We start from the raw sequence: 19929 nt of genomic DNA, 5'->3' as shown, positions 1-19929 counted from the left end.
GTCCAATATCAAATCGATTTAAGGCTCGACTCGTTGTGATCGACGACTTGATCCTGTATTTGTTCCGTGTTTGGCTCGGTTCAGCTGACCTGATATGGAAGTTGTTCGGGCAGGTGTGCTTATGTTCGTGTTTCAAGCCTTCTACAAGTTCTACCAATACAATATACTTATTGTTTTCCCTGCAAGGGAACTGATCATCGCAATGAGTTGTAAATAATTTTTAAGTTGACATTTTGATTGGTGACAGTCCGTGAGAATGATGTCGCACACAGTTTTGCTACGTTGTTGGTTCGGTTCATGGGTACGATTAGCGTCCAATTAAAAAGCCTAAGCGTCTGACGGGAACGTCAGTCTAAACGTTATTTTCGGGCACTCTGAGCCGGGTGCTTCTAGGTGAAGTGATCAAGGCATTTTATTGACCATAATACATTTTCCTGCATTCGAATTTTCTCTGCCAGTGTATTTGGGGTGCAATTTTGTCTAGCTTCATGGAATTTAAGACCAGAACCAACGCATGTCTGTACAAGATTGTACAGGAACTCGTAAAGTTCAGATGTTGTCCAATTCACATTTCTCTCTATATATACAGAGCAAGACAACGTATTCCTGGCTATCAAAACTTTCACAATGGGAGTTTGTTGTCCAGCTGAACTCCACAGATGGCTGAAGTGTTCTAGTGGAATGTTAAGAAAGAGACCGGGTTTTCAGTCTGTGATGTGCAAAGTATTATCCACGTGTATTTCGTACAATTATACATTTTCATGTCGGCTTTTTCTGGATGCTTGAACTTGGCCATAGGAATAATGCCTCACACTATCACATAGATTACCCTAACGAAAAATGTCTTCGATCCTTAGGCGTTTGAAGCTCGCCATGAAATATTGTAACTGGGCCTTATATTACACTCCTACGATGTTTGGTGTTTTTCCGATTCGTCGGGCGAATTTCCTAATCGTAATTTGGGACTCTGCTTTATCCGATCGATCAGAAATGTTGAAAATAATTGTGTGGAGTGTAATGGAAGTCTTTGATCACTCACAGTGGACATTCGTACCAACTGTGTCAATTGGGCCCTCGCAAATGGAAGTGGAGTTCGCCGACTCTTGGAACTAGTCGAATCTGGTCCACCACTTTCCATTGATTTTAAACGTCCATCAGCTCGATAACTACGAGGCAATCCGGGGATCTCGCACCCACAGGTGTTCTTCGGACGATGCAGAAGCTTGATATGTGGATCGGGGACACGTTTCTCGAGAAATTCAGAGCAATTTTATCCTACACTAGAGATCCAACTAAGCCGCCTAGTTGAATCACGCTAGTTTGCAAATGAGAATATTTCTTGAAGCACATCCAATTTGTTTTCAAACCAAGCAAAATCTGAGGCTGCGACCAGAATCGCCGGTCGTTGCAGATGTCATTATTAATGTAACGATGATACTACTGGTGGGGGAGGCGTGTGAGTAGTATGTTTTCTTTTAAATTCGCTTGAAAAGGGAGACCTATTGCGGATTTGTGGAGTCGCTTTGCAGCATTTGCTTGGACTTGAGCAACACTAAATGAATATCCAGGAAAATTCAGGAAGACGCGTTCATGAGAAGATGTATATTCAATTTTTGTAATTAAGATGTATATGGGAGTTTTGATTTCTTGTCCAATAGTCAGTAACTGGTCAGTTGGCATTTTCTAATAAATAACTCCGCAGCAAAAACCTTCTTCCATTCATTGGTATGCTGTGTACTGACCCGTCAAGCTTCAAATATGTGTGATTAGCTCTAGGTGGGGACGAATACGCACAAATGGCGAAATTACTCAATCGATTCAGCCATCAGTGCTTAGTTGATTTTGTGTGGGATTACCTGGTGGCGACTTTTGTTGGAGAAAACAGCAGGTGAAACTAACGTGTGTGAAGCTGCGGCCAGTTCGTTTCCACTGTTTCGTGGTCAATATATATCTCAGATGCTGCAGTGTGGTTTCATTTACTTTGCGTCATAAACCTGAATGCCCACTGCACCATCCGATCACCCCTGCTCTGGAGGATGCCAAATGAAGATTCTTCTCCTGATCAGCAGTTAAAATTAGGTTTTATTAATCAGTATTTTGCCGTACAAAATTAAAAATGGAATCCTAAATTATCGTCATGTTGAATTCGCAGCTGCTTTCTACGTTTGAGTGTTTAAAGGAACTCTGTGACATTTTGTTGCTTGTGCATCACTCAGCGACAGTGAATTTACGGGCCTACCCGAAGGAACACCTTCTTAAATGGGACGAAGGTAATTTAGCGATCAAGTTGCCGGGTGACTGGGTGTTCTCCGACCCGAAAACCTGGCATCCAACAGGTATTTTGGAGAGATCGGTGCGTAATACTAGGCAGATTTTGCGAGCTTTATTTGGAGGTAGACCAGTAGGCAACGAGACACTGCTGAAAACGTTTACTGAGAGCAAAAACTTATGAACCGCCCGTTAGGAAGACTGGTTTCGGATCCCAATGGTTAAGCGGACTTCACATCGAACCACCTGTTGCTCCTGAGAGCAAATCTTTCAACGGCCAATCCTTGTACCGACTAAGGGAACCTAGCTTACGCCTGCTTTGCTTCCTGGCTGCTCTTCCCTGGGTTTTTGCTCCCGGTTAAGTTCTGGCCACGCTGTGGTTACTAATGTGCGGAATTTGTTGCCTGTCCATCTTTGCTTGCAGGTTTGTATCAACTTTCCCAATTTTTGAGTGTCAGGTCCGACGGATAGTGAGTCGATTGAGGATCGTACTGTGAAGCACTTGGACTGTGGAGAGGCGCACATTCCGCTGCGCCAATTCGGCACCAGAAATGGTCCTATTTTATGCTACCTTTGTGTCGCGTCTACCCGATAGATGCGCATTCTGATTTGATAAATGTCAATGTGTGTCGTCTTTATCTGGTTCACGGGCCAATTTCTTCGGTGGTTCTAACAGAGTGGACCCTATTGCCAGTACAGACTGAAGGGCCAGTTATAGGTACTTGGTAAGTACCTTTGATAACAATGCCAATAACCAAAAAAGCAGGTTTTATATCAAATTTCGAAACAAAGATTATCAGATTATTGTGGATGGTACAGGTTAGTCACCCAGACAAAAATACGAGATACTGTCTCACCAAGTGCAATGCAGTTTAAGGGTCAAGTCAAACTGCATGTGAATACATAAACAGACCTTGATCAATTTACGGCAGTAAACTGGGAAAAATTGAACCAAGAACACTTGAATTCTGGTGGCGAAGAAAGATAATAATTACTGATGTTCTGTTGATGTTATGCGACGAACAGATGTTTGATTATAGAGAACTGCGGAGCCTTTCTTCCGCAGTTCGATCAGGTGATTCAAACTGGATCAATCTGGACCGGCCGAAAGAGCTCCTTCAACACTCAATCTTCAACAGAGGACCAAACCTTCAGGTAACTCACAAAAGACTAGGAAAAAGTGCTCCCCCACAAAAAGTGGTCTGCACAGTGGAGGAAACTTGTAGTACTGATGCTCGACAAGGGCGAAAATAATATCACACTACCCACTTCCAATTGGAGTGAAGAAAGTATTATTCGTGCCGTTGTTCAGACGCTTAACTGGTGTAAAAATTCCTGCACACACCTCGTATCCCGGTCCGTCTTGGGCTAATAGTTTTCGTGACGAGAACACCGGTAGTAAATGCTGTTGGGGTTGAGATTGTGATTTTTCAAGACGTATCACCTTCAAAGTGAATCCAAAGGGACCACAGTGAAGTGATTCTTATTAGTGAGAAGGGTTATTCCACTTGTATTTTACTACCGCGGATATTTTTAATCAACTGACACCCAGTTCGTTTTTTAATCCACATGCCGATTTGAGTTGTTATGTCTACAATTTCAAGCTAGGAGCAACGACATTACCATGCAAAATCTTGTTCGGATGCAACGTCGCTTATTAACCTGGAGCTGCGGATGGTGGTTTCCAAATGTGTGCAAGAAAACTAGGATGCTCTGTGTCTTTTTATTGCCAACGGCCATATTTCCGGGGAGAGCCCAAATCTGCTTGCCTGTGGTAGACTTTTATGGGATCTATATCGCTGCAGAATGTCTCATTGTGTTGGAAACCAGTCAGCTATAGCTGATCAAATTCGAGGTGCGCTGACAACCTGTTATCCGCTCTACCTAATCATAAGCAACGTTCATATAGTCCTCGTATTAACAAATTGGATTGTCCAAACACATCCGTTGATATGTAATTATACGCTCACTTGACAGGGTGCTGTGCTGTTGCATGAAGCGTCTCTATTCGGCAAGTCCGTTGAGCAACAAATCATTGAGAAAGATTCCCCACCTGTTCCACAGTATTTGATAATGTCTCAGGTTCCATATCCCTAGACAAAACCAGTAAATTGGACGCCAGCATCACCACAAAGCAAGAATTCTTCACAAATGGTGTTGTGTGGAATCTTCAAAGGATAGAGTCGCACCCAAACGTCAGCTGATCTAGTTGATATGCGAGTTACTATTTTTGTTAGGGCTAGAATCAGGTGATGAGGCATGCATGTGATTGCGGTTGAATGGATCTGTACTGTCGTCGAATGACGTAGCCGCTACGTGTATGAGAAGTGAGACCGATTGGACTGTCACACCTAACCTAAAAGATAAGAGGGTAGATCGTACCATGAATCAGCACAAGCGCACTAGAGAAACTCTGTTGGGTGAGCCTGGCGAAGTGGACTGAATGTACATTTACGTGTGTATCGGGCAGTGGGCGGGCAATATGTGGGCTGAATGGGTGTATACATTACACGTCCAATTTTGACATCCCAATGACAGTCAGAAAGAGTGGACGGTCAATGCACACGAGACATAGTGCTGTAACATCCAGCAGCCATCGCTGTTGGAGTGACCCCACCATTTGAGGATGAAAAGATGAAACCGTCTTCAAACATACTGCTAAGGACCTGGTCTATTGAGGGGAGCTGTTTCGTGTTCTCCAGAGCAGTGTTCACCATTCGCCGGGTCTTCGCTTCGGGCTTTATTGTGTAGCAGTTTACATCACCGATAAGTTTTCTTTCAATATCACAAATCCTACATTTCACGTACAAACAATTATATGTAAACAAATATATGTAAACAAACAAACAAATATATGCATTGCGATTATTTGTATGCCTACTCTCCACACAACCGTGTATGGTATTCGCACAAGAGATGTCTGTGAGCTCGAGTCATCTGCATTCTAGGTCCATGGTGATCCTGGAGACAACTGGATACTGAAGAATAGGAGTCCAGCAAATCAATAGTCACATTTTCACTCAGTGTCGGGTGTTTTCGTCGGTTTAGTATCACTTGGGAATTGTTCAACGTCGAATACTCAGTGACATTTTGCAACCTCACGCATCTCTACGTATGGAGTAAAATCTTCGGAAAGCTCAACTCCGGTTTACATTATATATGATGTGACAAATCACTTTTCAGAACCACAACCGTCCTGCTTCAAAGACACCTACAATTGTTATTCAATGAGACCCGACGGCATGCCTCGACAGTGGTTGTGGAAGGAAGGGATCAGACTAAGGTGACGTTGAGACTTCCGGCGAAGTTCCTACAACGATGTCTGGATTGAGCAGCTGAAATCAGGAGAACATTCCAAAAGCCCGGGGAAGGGGCGGACGCCAAACTTTAAATAATTGCCGGTTGGGTGTGATGTTATTATAGGTACAAGAGTGTACGGGCCGGATACTTCCAGGGTGTGTCTGTTCGTTTAGCATGTAAGAACATGCATCCGACGCGCTGTCAACCATCTGGAAGGCCGCTTTATAACAATGAGGAAAAATTACCCGACACCCGAAACGTGGCCACCATACACTCCTTCATCGTTCGGTTGTTGCATTCGGTTAGGCCATTTGTAGGGTACCATCCGAAGCCGTCCGATGACCATCTTCTGCAAGCAAATCCTAAACTCATAGCTCTCAATGCAAGGACCCTGTCGTATCCCCTTCCATCAGTTGGCACTGCTTGCAGGACCCACATAATCCGGACGCCAAACTTTAAATAATTGCCGGTTGGGTGTGATGTTATTATAGGTACAAGAGTGTACGGGCCGGATACTTCCAGGGTGTGTCTGTTCGTTTAGCATGTAAGAACATGCATCCGACGCGCTGTCAACCATCTGGAAGGCCGCTTTATAACAATGAGGAAAAATTACCCGACACCCGAAACGTGGCCACCATACACTCCTTCATCGTTCGGTTGTTGCATTCGGTTAGGCCATTTGTAGGGTACCATCCGAAGCCGTCCGATGACCATCTTCTGCAAGCAAATCCTAAACTCATAGCTCTCAATGCAAGGACCCTGTCGTATCCCCTTCCATCAGTTGGCACTGCTTGCAGGACACCACATAATCCATCACCTCACTTCTCATCCCAGGGAAGTAGGCCCTCGACCGAAGAATGTCGTGTCTTGATGCACTATTTGTGTGCCATCTCGTGGCATCCGACGATCAGCTTCCATATGAAGACGCGGAATATCACGAGCAGCACAACATCAGGATCGGTGACGTTCCGCGAAATGGTGCCAGCTTCGCTCAGATTCAGTCTATAGAAGTGACTCTGGAACGTTTCGCATTCTTTGTCTTCCTCTCCCTTCTCAATACTCCTTTCATCCAACAAGGCGGCTTTAACATAGAATCCTGTCGTTGGAGTTGCACCAACCTTCCGGGATCCTGTTCGACAACGGGGCTATTGGCACCAATCATGATCTTGGGGGCCTCATCTTCAGCCTCTGATCTCGACAACCAATCAGCGAGGAGGTTCTTTCCTGACACGTGCCGGATCCTGAAGTCGTACTCTTGCAATCGAAGTGCCCAGCGCGCGAGTTTTGCTTGAGGATCTCTGCTGGTCCTGATCCACTTCAGGGTTTCATGGTCTGTCTCTACCCAAAATTTTTGACACTGAAACTATGGCCTTCATGACTCAGCCTTGATGGCTACAAGTGTTGGTCCACTTTGGTCTCCAGTTCCTCCACTGGCGAATCATCCCTCTTCTCCTGAGAAGCAACATGGCCCATTCCCGTATCAGTTGAACCAGCTCCTCCACACTCAACTGGCTCGTTGGTCTCGCCAGCCATAACTGGGCATCTTGAACAAACTGGTTATAGAGAAACTGCTGGCGCGATACTCCGTCCAGCCCCGACAAAGCCTGATCCGATGGCTACTGCAGGTTGGCGAAAAACATCGTCGGGTCGCATCCAGGCCCCATCCTGGTGGTCGGTGATCTGCAAGAGCTTCATTCGCGACGGCTCAGTCCATCTTCTCACTTCTCTTTCTGGCCGCATCCAGGGCCGCCTTAGCCTGGTCTCTGAGAAGGGTCTTCAGTGCCGCCAACTTACCCCTGCCGGTCTCCAGCCCAGCCGCCTCCGTAACATCCTCGAAATCCCCTCCCCCAGGAAATTCCGCACATCCCATTTCTCAAAAGGCTGTGGCCATTGAATCCTCATGCGTATCCTGGCGGCGTCATCAAATGTAAAGAGAAAAGCCCTTCACCAAATGGGTGTTCGTAATCAAACACCAAATAAACATTTACAAACAATCGCACAGGAACATAAACTTCGCCTGTGAGTCTTGCTTTTAAAAACTGACCATTCTCACGCATCTACTTGAAAGTTCGTGGGTATTCATCGACCGTCATCAGTTCCACAATTTCCGTCATAAACCCCGCCTTCTATGCGAGGCGGTGCTATGAGTAAACCACATACTACTCGCATGCCCTATCTGCCGTTGCACCGACATACGGATATCACAGTGAAAAGACGTAGCAAGTAATGGATCCAGAAGTTGCTGTGAGAGTCGGTTTTTTCGTATATGAAAATGCTCCCCGTCACTCCGGATTCGAAAGCGTGCCTCCGCAGGCTTATTGCGAGCGGGTTAATGTAAGATCAACCCAGGGCATTGCCATAGGATGGTTGTGTACATTTATGCAACTTTTGCAAAGAATCTGGAACACTGATATGCCGAATGCAGAATCCAACAATGGTCACAATGCACAATGGTCATAATGGTCACCAATGCTCAACGCACCTCAGAAGGTATACTTTATACCGCGCAATAAGAAGTGATACTATCCTTCGGACAATCGCTTGTATTCATCGAAATTTGTCCCGGCCATTTTGTTTCGCGCCAATGTATACATGGTCGAGCGGCATCGGCACGCATATGTGACAGGGCTGGAGCGATCCCTGCGTTGCCAGTGGCAACTGCACTTAAATAATCAACTTTGATAGTGTACTGTCTAGTAACTAAAGATCCGTGTCTCAGTTGAGATCAACCGAAATCGGTGGGAACCATAATTTCTGTGTTCATATGAACATAATCTGTTCAATCACTATCAAGAAATAAATATGGAACGGATGACGATCTGCTACTTTGACGTAAACAACACAGGTGTTTGTGTGGTTCTTTTCAAAAGATTCTGGGATTTATGCAGGCCTACCTATCCAGACCTACGCATCAATTCATTCGCCTCCACCAGCAGTCAAACACCCACGGTTATTTCCCTAGACTATGTTCACTGCCACATCGACACCCCTTGTGAGTCGGTTAACCATTTCACTTACCCCAACCCCGAAGTATGTACAGGGTATCATCGCAACTAGGGAGCAGGACCTAGGGTGTTCAGTCATCCTAGACGCGCAAACAATCACATGATTTTGATGTAACGACCGAGCACCCACAGCGGCCTATAGTCGAATTATCTCACTAGTTCTCAGTCCGAGGCATCACTGTGAATGGAACAAGCTACCAAACTCGTTAGGTGAAACACACCCTGAGTCCCCCTTATACATCGCGTCATCGCTGACCAATTGATTCAATGCCATATGTAAAGACGAGCTTGACATCACGGGTGCGATCGGTCAGGGCCCCTAACTACGCATGCTCAACAGGGGATGCGGCTGTGCTTATATTCACATATCTCTTGTTGCGTAAGGCTGTACGGGAAACTCTCCAAAGGCTTCCCACAAAAAGTGGTGTCCGGTAAGTATGGCCACTTTATCTGTTCTTGTTCAACATCGTCAGTAACGGAATAATGAAACGAACTCCGGAGAATGTTCAAAACCAGGTATTTAAATTGGTACTGGTAATAATTTTATCGATCCCCATCTTCAACAGTGAAGGCCAACCAGAAGCACTGTTGAATAAACTGACCACCAGAATGTCATTTTTCAGTGTACGCCTTGCACCTGGAAGAATGCATGATCATACTCCAAAATGTGCAGTATCTGAAGATGCCTCTTGCAATTCAATGAGCACATCAGATTGTGGAGAATTTCGCATGCCTCGGTAGTTGCGATAGCTATAACGATTGGGTGTCTGTGGTCAGTGCACGGAACTTTTTTGCCAATTTGCGTTGCCGTTGGCGTCAAAATCGTGTTTACCAGACCACAGTAAGAGCTCTATTGTTGTACGTTCGTGAGACACATGCTATGCGGACAGATGATGTAACTTAGGTTTATGCAGGATAATCACCGACCTATTTTCACCATGTACTTTGCTGGAAATAAGACAGGATTCGCGATACGTGAGAAGAGCTACTATGTTTATTTTCAAGGTTGCGTACTCCTCAGCTAAATTCACTGAATGGACTGGGCCAACTTTATGGAGTTTAAGAGAGTCGAGACCGGTGTAAGCTAGACGAGTTGTCATCGACCGATCAGTAGTATTGGAGTACACTTTGTAACGGGTGCCCTTCCAAGCAATTTCACACCTGCACCGACGATCCCCATTTGTTATATCTGCCTGACAATCACGCGTCAACATCGTGACAATGAATACGACCTTTCGTCAGCAACAGATTCCCTGGACTCGTTAAGGACGCAATACGATTTCACGCTAGTGTTTTTATGTTCCGCCCGACATATATAAGGACAGAACACGTCCAACACAGTCAACACACACATACTCGCACTCACAGCGGGTCGGCCAAACAATTCAAGTCCACAGACCATTACGGGACACCTGTATCAGCTATACTGCGAAGAAAACGCGTTCCTGTCGCCCGCAATTTCATCAAGGGACTCTCACAGGCGATAAGTTTCTCTTTTGACTTGTTCCACAGTTCACATTGCATTTATTTTATACATGGTGCAACGCGCTACGGTAAACTACTGTCAACCATGGCAAAGATTGTTATTAGTGCATACACCTTCTGAATTGTATAATGGTTATCATAACCTGTGCTCTAATAACTTTAATATGTCGGCCAGTGTTCCAACTGAAACAAGAGTCAGGCCACGAAATTCAGTTGGAGGATATTATGAACGAGAAACCGAGCGGAATCCTCCAATACCGTAAGGCTACTTCACTGGTAATTGTTCCGCTGTGACACCCTTTCGGAGCTTAGCTGCCACCTACTAAATAGCTGTCTGCGGGTAGTTCATAGTTATTTTTCCTACATCCATTACCTCACCATGAAACATTCACCATATAACCAGTAATTAATGGTTCATTCTCAGTTATCCGAGTCCATTCAACCGTCCGAGAAAGTAAGAAATGACCAAGAGCTCTTATCGATTCCTAAAGACTGCAAATCCATGCTCTGCCCGGCTGCGGTCGTCTTATGGTCATTTCGTGACCATCATTTTTGGGACCGCCTCATTTTCATTTGAACAGAATCGACTTGGTTAAATATGCATTAAATAACAACATCCACCTATTAAACAGCTGACACTTAAGCCTTCTGTGCCACCAGGCTTATTAAGTGTGTGTTTTCAGAACAGTCACCTTACTAATTCCATCACGTGACATCAGCTATAAGTCAAGAAAAACATACTGATGCTAATCTTGTGAAACAGCACTTCAGATGTCCATATCTGGCTTACAAATAGAATTCCCGAATCCGTTATCTTTTTACGACTTCCTCTCGCTTCAAAAGTAGGGTCTTTGGTGGTGGGAAATACCTTGAGCCGACGTGTAGTATTCTTTTGAAAGTCATAAGGAGGACCTCGTTAGAAGTGGAGGGAAAACGGAGAACGAGATTTTATTGCAGGAACATACATGTGAATCAGGCATGGATGTGACGTGAAACTAGTTCGCATATTTCATTCAAGACACGATCTAATACTGCGAATCGATCCAGTAGCATGACAAACTACGAAACACAATGTGCACTGCAAAGCCTGGTGGGTAAAATGAACGTATTTGTCCACTAAGGCTCAACAACGGATGCTCGACCAAAGTTCTTCGATATGACCAAATACATATTCCGCACCCTCCTCGAACCTTTCTTCATTTATACTAGCTCGGTCTCTTGTTGTAGAAAACGTTGGCCACTTGCAGATTCCGATGGAGACTCATAACTGTGAGTAAACTGAATGATCAAAACAGAAGCGAATAACGGGTGATCAGTTGATAATTTCTCAGTTTAAGTAGAAGTCCTAGAAGTGGAAGTTGAGTGACGCGCCATAGAACACAACACTTGTAATATTCCGTCTAACGCAGTACTGTTAAATGGGAGATTGGTGGAACTCCAACTTATCACATATCCAAGAAAAGTCAGCAGCGGTGCTGTCCGCTGTTCGCGTATCAGACCCTAGATCTGTGGCTGGACAAGCCATTGAGATGGACATGGACGAAGGTGAAACACAAAAGAGAGCATTTGGTTGAACGCCCAGGCCAATGTCGTCACGCCACCAATCCCAACAGCTGGTGTGATTTGGGCAAGCGAATAATGCGTGAACGGTTATGAGTGAATAAGTGGGGGGTTCCAGGAAATGGTGAGAATGGGTGTGAATTGCGAGAGGGTTCTAGGAATTTGCAGTCAGCGATTATACAGATAATTGACCCATTATGTCTCCACATACCAAGCCCAGACGTTAGGAATTTACAATTATTGACACCTATAAATATATCAAATAGCTCGTTTGGTATGACAGCAGACAAACGGCTCTAGTCCGCCTCTGGCACTGTACAACAGTTTTGTTGCGGTTAGCTTCTATTACACAATCGGATCCGATGGGGAAACTTGGTCAAAATTTTGTGGTTAAGAGCCAGGCGTACCACATAGCATTCTGTGGCAGGCATCAGTTCAAAATGCCAAACAGAGCAGTAAAACATTCACGTGAGGATCAAGTTGGAACAGCCAAGGACGCCATCAAGTTGTCCTGAATAGTCGAAAACAAACTGGCACCCAGTGAACAACGCTTAATATATCAAATTCGGGCAGTCAAATCGACATAGAAGGAGAATAGGAGGAAGTAATGATGTCGGATATACCGGTTCCGCACATCACAGTCCACTAATAGCGAGTTATCGATTCCTCTTGTGATTCCACAGATAGTCCATGTGGATCGTGTAAGTCACGCCCGGACGTGGAGCCAGTGTATAAAGAGCGGTTTGCAGACTGTGGGCGAAATAGCCCGTAGTATGGCGTTCGACTCCAAACATATCCAAGGCACTGCGTGCAAACGTCCGAGTATCGGGGATTGTGAAGCAATGCTTGACATCGAACATGTTAGACTTGACATACATCGGACAGTAGCACTGCACAATAACGGAGCTCCTTTCCAATTCTGCCTCCAGACAATCACTGAATTGGGTAACAAACGCTTTGGTTGAGGCATAGAGAACATGGTATGGTAGTGGCAGCTGTGAGGAGGCTGAAGAAATATTGATAATGGCTGAACCGGTAGTTTGGGACAGCATACGGGGCAGCAAGACGCGCGTCATACACGCTGTGGAAATCGAATTACATGTGATCATTCTTTGGATCTTTGCGGTGGTGAGGGTCGGCTCCAAACCGAATTCTTCCCAATGTTGATTGATCATACCGACGTTGTTGACTAGACAGGCGATTGAAGATAATTTACGAATTCCATCCTCGATACGCTCATAGATGTCATGCTGAACAAAGCGGAGATAAAGTTGGAAAATAAGTATTAAAACGGCAGTCCAATCCAAGAAATGATCTCTCTAAACTAAATGAGAATGGAAAGAAAACAATTAGTAAATAACAGCAATATAGTTTCAGTTGATTTTAATATTAATTTGGTTCGAAGGAAACCATCTCGTGAAAGCTGTGTTATCATCTCATCATATCATATCGTCATTGGAAAAGCTAATCAGAAAAAATCACGGGGTGTGAACAATGTGTTGTACTTTAGAACGGCGATGAACAACATTGCCTATGGTGTGCTCAGCCGCCCGGCTCAAAGATAGCGGGTTTGGAAACCCAATGGAAAAACCGCGGATGTTTTCTAAGTGGGGAACACAGAACCAAGGGGTAGCTTCTCATCTTCCAGGACTATTAGACTGTGTCTCCCAAGTTCAGCTTAACGAGGGAACTGACGAGGCTAACTGTGGGTGACCGCATTTAACGTGCTCGATATGTCTTTGGAGACACCCAGCATTGAGGATCACAATTTTGCAAAAAGTGTTGGATTTGTGTGCATTGTTTTTGTCAACTAAAGGCTGTCCCCAAGGGGTCATTCTCAATAGAACTCACTAAATGTCTTCTGAGCCAAATTGTGTGTAGTCATTTCAATCGCATGTTTGTGGATTCCAAATGATCCACCTGAATTCCCCGCGGAAAGGTACAGACTAACCGCTTCACTACTCGCTTATTTGCTTACAATGTCACCAGGCTGTTGGCTTGCAACCATCTCTCCGCACGACTAAACTTTCTGCCAACCTTTATATCAGATAATGTATATGATTGACTATTTTATGAAAACGTGAGACCTAAGCGATTTCTGCCTTGTACTTGCAATTTACCGATGAGTATCCTGCTTCACCTGTTCGTTAAAGACCTGCTTAAACTCTGCCATACCAGTGAACCGCATTGCTCACGATTCACAAAGCTTGACCATTGTGGGACATAAAATTGGTTACTGCACAGTCTTCAGGCAATGTTCACTACAACCAACTGCTCACTAGAGCTGAACTCTGAAAGGGCTACGTGACTCCGACGACGCGGACCTGCGTGGTTTCTAACTCCTAGAGGTGTCTCGGATACCCCGTCCGCACCACGAGGACGTCGTCCAATTCCGAAGAAAGAAGAAGTGTCAGAGTATTTCCCATAAACAAAGTCACCAAGATGTGAGCCGAAGTTCTATACCGTTTTGCCCAATCAAGCTACACTGTAGGCTTTGGTGAGATGATTGCCGAACCTGACAAAGTTTTTATCGAGACCACCCAGCAATTCTCGTCTATATGCCAATGACATGCGGGGGTGTACTACGATTGCTGTGATGTGCTCTGATCCTGGAGGCTTCAGACGCCCGTTTGAAGTGCTCCCCAGACAGCTCAATGAGCTCCGGCAGAGTCCGAGGTTCCTGTTGTCCACAATCTGTGCTACACAAAATTTCCGCCACGAAAATCGAAGAGCCAATTCCAAAAACCTCATTTCAGAGTGTTCACACTTTTCTTTGTTAGTGGGAATGATAGCTCCCTAAGATCATATAAATTTCAATTGAAACATCAGGCCACTTACTCTCGTAAAGTCTACAGTAAGATATTTGGCTTGGACCCGATAAGTTCTTTCCAGGTCCGAAGCGACCGACTTCAGTTTCTCCTCCGTACGTCCCAGGATGAATATATTCAGTCCATCGCTGGCTAGTTCCTGGGCGAACGCTTTGCCGATCCCGTCCGCACCACCCGTAATGATTGCCCATTCCCCGAATTTCGGTAACAGATTCCGTTTTGAGAAAATGCGTTTGCCGATGGTAAAATAGAACAGTACTCGAAGAAATGGGTAGAAGACTTTGTAGATAATCCCAGTGGTGGCAACAACGCCGGCTACCTCATAAAATGTCATCATATTTTGAGGCTTTTCGACGAAACGAGCTGAAAAGATGCTAAAAAGAGAAAGTGTGTTAAAGGTTACCCCATGGGAGGATGACGACGGTTATAAATTTTACCAATACTCTGGTTTTTCGGTAGTCATGGATCAATTGTACGCTCTAAATGGACCTCAAATCATGTGAACAAGCCGATGTTGCACAGCCTCGCTTACCAGATTGAGTCGAAAATGTGAAGCAGCGTAGAATTAAATCAACCAATGGACTTTGTTCCTGTTTGTTTCACAAGCAACACGCTCGTACCTGTGTGTGTGTGTGTGTGAAACTACCTGCAAAATTCTCGCCCCCGTTCACTTGCATTGGATCCTAACACAGAATATGCTTTATAGTTGAACATTGTGCATGGCAACTTAGATCTTTAGAACCTCGAATGTGGCACCTACTAACATGTTCCGCAATAGTCCCAGTAATACTGCGAAAACGCTTCAAGGTCACGCTCACATCATTCCCGCTTGAACATGTGTCCCCCTGATCTGGCGACATTGCATGAACCACCCTCCATGACTTTCCGCTGCCACGTGTCGTCCAACAAACTTACAAAGTTGTAAAAGGCACCGTTAACTAAACAATCCTTTTGAGTAAACACTGGTATCCAAACTGCAGACCTTTGTGAAGGGCGTTAGAACCGGCTTATAGCCTATTTATCGGAATAAGAATTCAAATGGATTCAAATTCGCAATGAAGTTTAAGTCTTCTTTCCTAACTACATTCAATTTTACATTCACCTGGAGTTTGTCTGGAGATATACTAGAGATGAGTATTTCGGCAAATGAGCACGCACTTCTCGTTAAACCAAAAAGCGTAGTTTAACTATACGTGCCCCTGAAGATCTACGCTCAATGTCCGGAAATCCGAAATTTGACAGGCACCACAGATAAACTCAACGCCTCATTGTGATTAGTACTGTTTGTCATGACAGTGTGTCCTCTGCCTACAATAGGTTTGCTACAGATCTCTTTTGCACAGTGAAGAAAGCATGAAAGTTCATGGCCTCGCATTAACTGCAAAACTTTCCGCCAGATGTGAACATTATTGCATTGTAACGATTTTCCACATTTCGCGGAACTTGCCTGGACGAAAGCTTGAGTGTTGAAATTCAGGGGAGAGGGATTCGTAAGAAAATCTTTGAAAGTTAGGGTAATGAAACGCTCTGAAAAACTCGTGAAAGTGGTTCCCCACCCCTCCATTCGATTTACTCTTTGATCGCTAGTAGGCTTATGGCATCGATCAAATCACCATCATGATCAACAATAGCATAACAGTATTGTTCAAAATTCATGCTTCGGTGCCTTACAAACCTAATCAAGATGAATGCTGTGTTGTGAAGAAAAAAATAAAGTAGATACGGCATCGGCATTGCGCAAGCCGACTGAACCTTTCCGAGATATCTACGTCATCATACACTCATTGATTCACCTGGAATAAAGCTGGCGATCAAAAACGCCAGTGAGATTCACGGGTAGTCATATCAGGCAGCTTTGCCAACCCTGCACTGCAAGGATCCCACGGAAGGCCACTTGCACCACTATTACCCGACATTTTTGTAAGCGACCTCAGTTCCCTCTGTCAAGTCCAAGATTGACTACATGCTCGCCTACGTTGCTCTGAACTGTCCACGTTAAAAAGAGCATCATTTTTGTTCCAATATGACTTGGTCTGCTCAGTACATGACCAAACAATTGCAGATTCCGCTGCTGGACATATACTTGGTTTGAAGTTACTGCTACACAAACGAGCAATCACCTTCTAATTCTCTCGTGGTGGATTCGCTGACAACAGCATGTGCTAGCTACGGATGACGAAAACCTGAATAAGTCTGAATATCGCTGCTCAAAGAGGCTCACAGCCATGCAACAAAAAAGTCCATACTGTGACTGGTACACATATCTCCATTTGTCGATTTGTCCCAAGTTGGCGAAGGCAACTGAGCCTCGGAGATTCGTGCGCCGTCACACTGTAATGAAGACGAACACAACTTCCAAAATAAGAAAATTGCTCCACGAATTCGAGTGCCTCTCTGATATGTATCGGAATCTGGTACGATCAACCAACGGACGCGACCCGAGAACGAGCGCACAGCTCCCCAGCTATGACGCGAGCACAACCACTCCTAGCGCAGACAGAGAGGAAGGCCAGACCTTCGGAAGAGGGCCTTTACTGCCTCAACCAAAGGCGAATTACAGTGAGAGCAACGTCGTATATATTGTAGCGTGGGACGTCAGGAAGTCAGCGGTATTCGACGTTCGAGAGGACGGCACACGTCAGTTCTGAAATGTGCAGATATACGGACTGGTATTAATGAATCCACACAGTATACACAGNCGAGCGACCTTGGGGAGCGATAAGGCAGTTAATGAACACAAAGTATAACTGACCAATAGGGAAAGAGCGCGGTCTTTATGGATTGAGCCGCAACATGGCGGAAAAGGCGTGAAATTCAAAAATTCGAAAATTTTTGAAAATAAATTGGCAATAACTCGGAAAATAAGCGTTTTTGGGGATACTAACATCCCCAACACCTCCCCTTGTGGAAAAAATGTCAATAACGGGTTTTTCGGGCGTCCTTTTGAAAAAGAGTGGTTTGACGTCAACGGCGATCTGTCCATCTTCTGGGTAGAAGCTTTGGCTCACTGGCTGCTGCGTTCTGTGTTACCGGCTGCGCTGCATCAGGTGTGGCGGCCTTCAGTTCAAAGGTGTCAAGAAGTAAGTCGAACGCGAGTTCGTTCTCGGGTGCCGGTCGCTCTGAGAGATGGCATGGACGCAGTTGATTCCTGTGTCGAATCCAGATGTCTTGGCCCACAGAGACGTCGTACATTACGTTGCCGCGTTTTCGTAGCACGTGTCCCACGATCCAGCGTTCGTGCCTTGGTCGGTAGTCTCGGGCAATACCGCCTTCACCTACTTGGAACTGGGCCGGTTTTGTGTTCACGTCAAGTCGGGAACGAACCATCGGTGCCGGATACATGGCCGAATTGGCAGTTCGCAATTTCCGGCCCATGAGAACTTCGGTGAGTGACATACGATCTTCTAGAGATCTATTTGGAGTGGTTCGATAAACCAAAAGAAATCTCCGGAGAACTTCGACGGGTGTCCCCTTCCCTCGAGAGTTGAGCAGCGCCCGCTTGAACGTATCGACGAAACGTTCCGCCTGCCCGTTGGACTGCGGGTGGTATGGAGGCGAACGGACGTGCGTGATGGCGTTTTCCCGGCAGAACTCTTGGAAACAGCTTGAGCAGAATTGTGATCCGTTGTCGGATTCCAGTCTCCGGTAGGCCGAGTTGGCTGACGAGCTGTGACAATGCCCGTATAGTGTTGGTTGTCGTTGGTGAGACGACAGGCACAACTTCTGGCCATTTGGAGAAGGCATCAATCAGGATGAGGTATGTCACTCCATTAATTGGGCCAGCGTAGTCGATATGCACCCGGCACCAAGGGCGTTCGGGTCGAGGCCGAGCAGCTGGCGGAAGGCGTGGAGGGTTCTTCGCGGCCTGTTGACACTTTGAGCAGTCTCTGTCGTAGTCAGAGATGTCGCGATCCATGCGTGGCCAGTAAGCGTAACTACCGGCGAGTGACTTCATTCGGTTTAATCCGGGATGTCCCGAATGAAACAGACGGAGAGCTCGATGGCGTAGGGCTTTGTGAATCACTACGCAATCTCCAAACATTAGACCATTGTTTACGATTGCCAAAGCATCTCGGCGATGGAGGAGCTGTCGGAGGCAATCATCTTTGCGGTTCGAGGGCCATCGCGAATTCATGAATTGGATTGCCTTTTGAAGAGTTGGATCAACCGTGGTAGCTTTTTGAACCTCTGGCACCGTCATGGGTAGTGCCCAAACGGACTGGACCAACTGGGGATCGGCTGAGTCCGCGAAAGCAACCTGCGCAATGACCGTGTCTTCTTCGGGTGTCGGCTGGTTGCTAATCAGGCGAGATAATGCGGCGGGCTGGCCGAAGTCGGTGGTGCGCCGGTATTGAAGCAACCTGCTGACCGTGTCTTCTTCGGGTGTCGGCTGGTTGCTAATCAGGCGAGATAATGCGGCGGGCTGGCCGAAGTCGGTGGTGCGCGCGCATTGAATATCGAAGTCATACCCCGGCATAATCGGAGCCCATCTTTGCAGGCCGTTGGCAGAGTGTGCTGGAACACCTTTCTTTGAACCAAAAATGGCGAGCAGTGGTTTGTGATCGGTGAGTAGAGTGAAAAGGCGGCCATACAGCATTTTGTGGAACCGCCGAACCGCAAACACCAATGCCAACGCTTCTTCCTCTATTCGGCCGTATCGCTGTCCTATTGGAGTTAGCGATTTCGACGCATGCATAATGGCTTTCTCTGATCCATCTGGGAAGACGTATAGGATGATGGCACCGACTCCACAGTTGGAGGCGTCAACTACCACAATAATCGGTAATTTCGGGTCGTAGTGGGTCAGCAGCATATCAGAGCTGAGCATGGTTTTCAGCTTGCAGAGAGCTTTCTCACATTCCTCTGACCAACACCAGGGGACGTTCTTTTCCAAGCAACCGATTAGGCGGAGGCCGGATGTCGTGTAGCGCAGGCAGGAATGTCGAATAATAACTGATCAGCCCCAGAAAGGAGCGTAAGGATGGGACATCTTTAGGGGGCGGCATCTGCTGTATAGCTCGGATATTCTCCTGGTCAGGATGGCGACCAGAGGCGTCGAAAATGAACCCAAGGTATTTCACTGTTTCCAACACTAATTGACATTTCTCAGGACGGAGGCGGAGACCATTTTCTTGGATACGTTTGAGCACCATATCAATTGGCGTGTGCAGTTCAGCGGGAGAGCCAGCGACAATCAGCACATCATCTAGTTATGCGGCCATACATGGAGTGCCAGAGAGGATGGTGTCCATAAACTGCTGGAAGATTGCAGGGGCAGTTTTGATGCCAAACGGAAGACGGTTGTACTGATATAGCCCACGGTGTGTGTTGATTGTGAGTAGTGGGCGTGATTCTGGTGCGACTTCAATCTGAAGGTATGCATCCGCAAGGTCGATTTTTGCAAAAAGCTTCCCACCATTTGGAACAGTGAACAGATCGTCTGGCGCTGGTAGTGGATAGTGATGCTGCTGGAGAGCTGCATT

At 45.9% G+C, this 19929-nt stretch overlaps 2 protein-coding genes across 2 annotated transcripts; both read right to left on the bottom strand.

Annotated features, from left to right (window-relative positions):
- Positions 1-907: 907 nt before the first annotated feature.
- Positions 908-1138, bottom strand: T265_04935 (hypothetical protein; the record flags this gene model as incomplete). Its single annotated transcript, XM_009169803.1, has 1 exon — positions 908-1138. The coding sequence occupies one exon, from the start codon at positions 1136-1138 to the stop codon at positions 908-910; it is 231 nt and encodes a 76-aa protein (XP_009168067.1).
- Positions 1139-12276: 11138 nt separating this feature from the next.
- T265_13634 (hypothetical protein) lies at positions 12277-14809 on the bottom strand (the record flags this gene model as incomplete). Its single annotated transcript, XM_009169825.1, has 2 exons — positions 12277-12868; positions 14457-14809. Coding segments are annotated over 2 exons (918 nt in total), but the record flags the coding sequence as incomplete, so codon positions are not given.
- Positions 14810-19929: the final 5120 nt, after the last annotated feature.

This window comes from Opisthorchis viverrini (genome assembly GCF_000715545.1).
Source record: "Opisthorchis viverrini unplaced genomic scaffold opera_v5_90, whole genome shotgun sequence".
Lineage (NCBI taxonomy): Eukaryota > Metazoa > Platyhelminthes > Trematoda > Opisthorchiida > Opisthorchiidae > Opisthorchis > Opisthorchis viverrini.
Note: the sequence above shows the minus strand (reverse complement) of the source record. Positions and strands in the feature narration are given on the sequence as shown.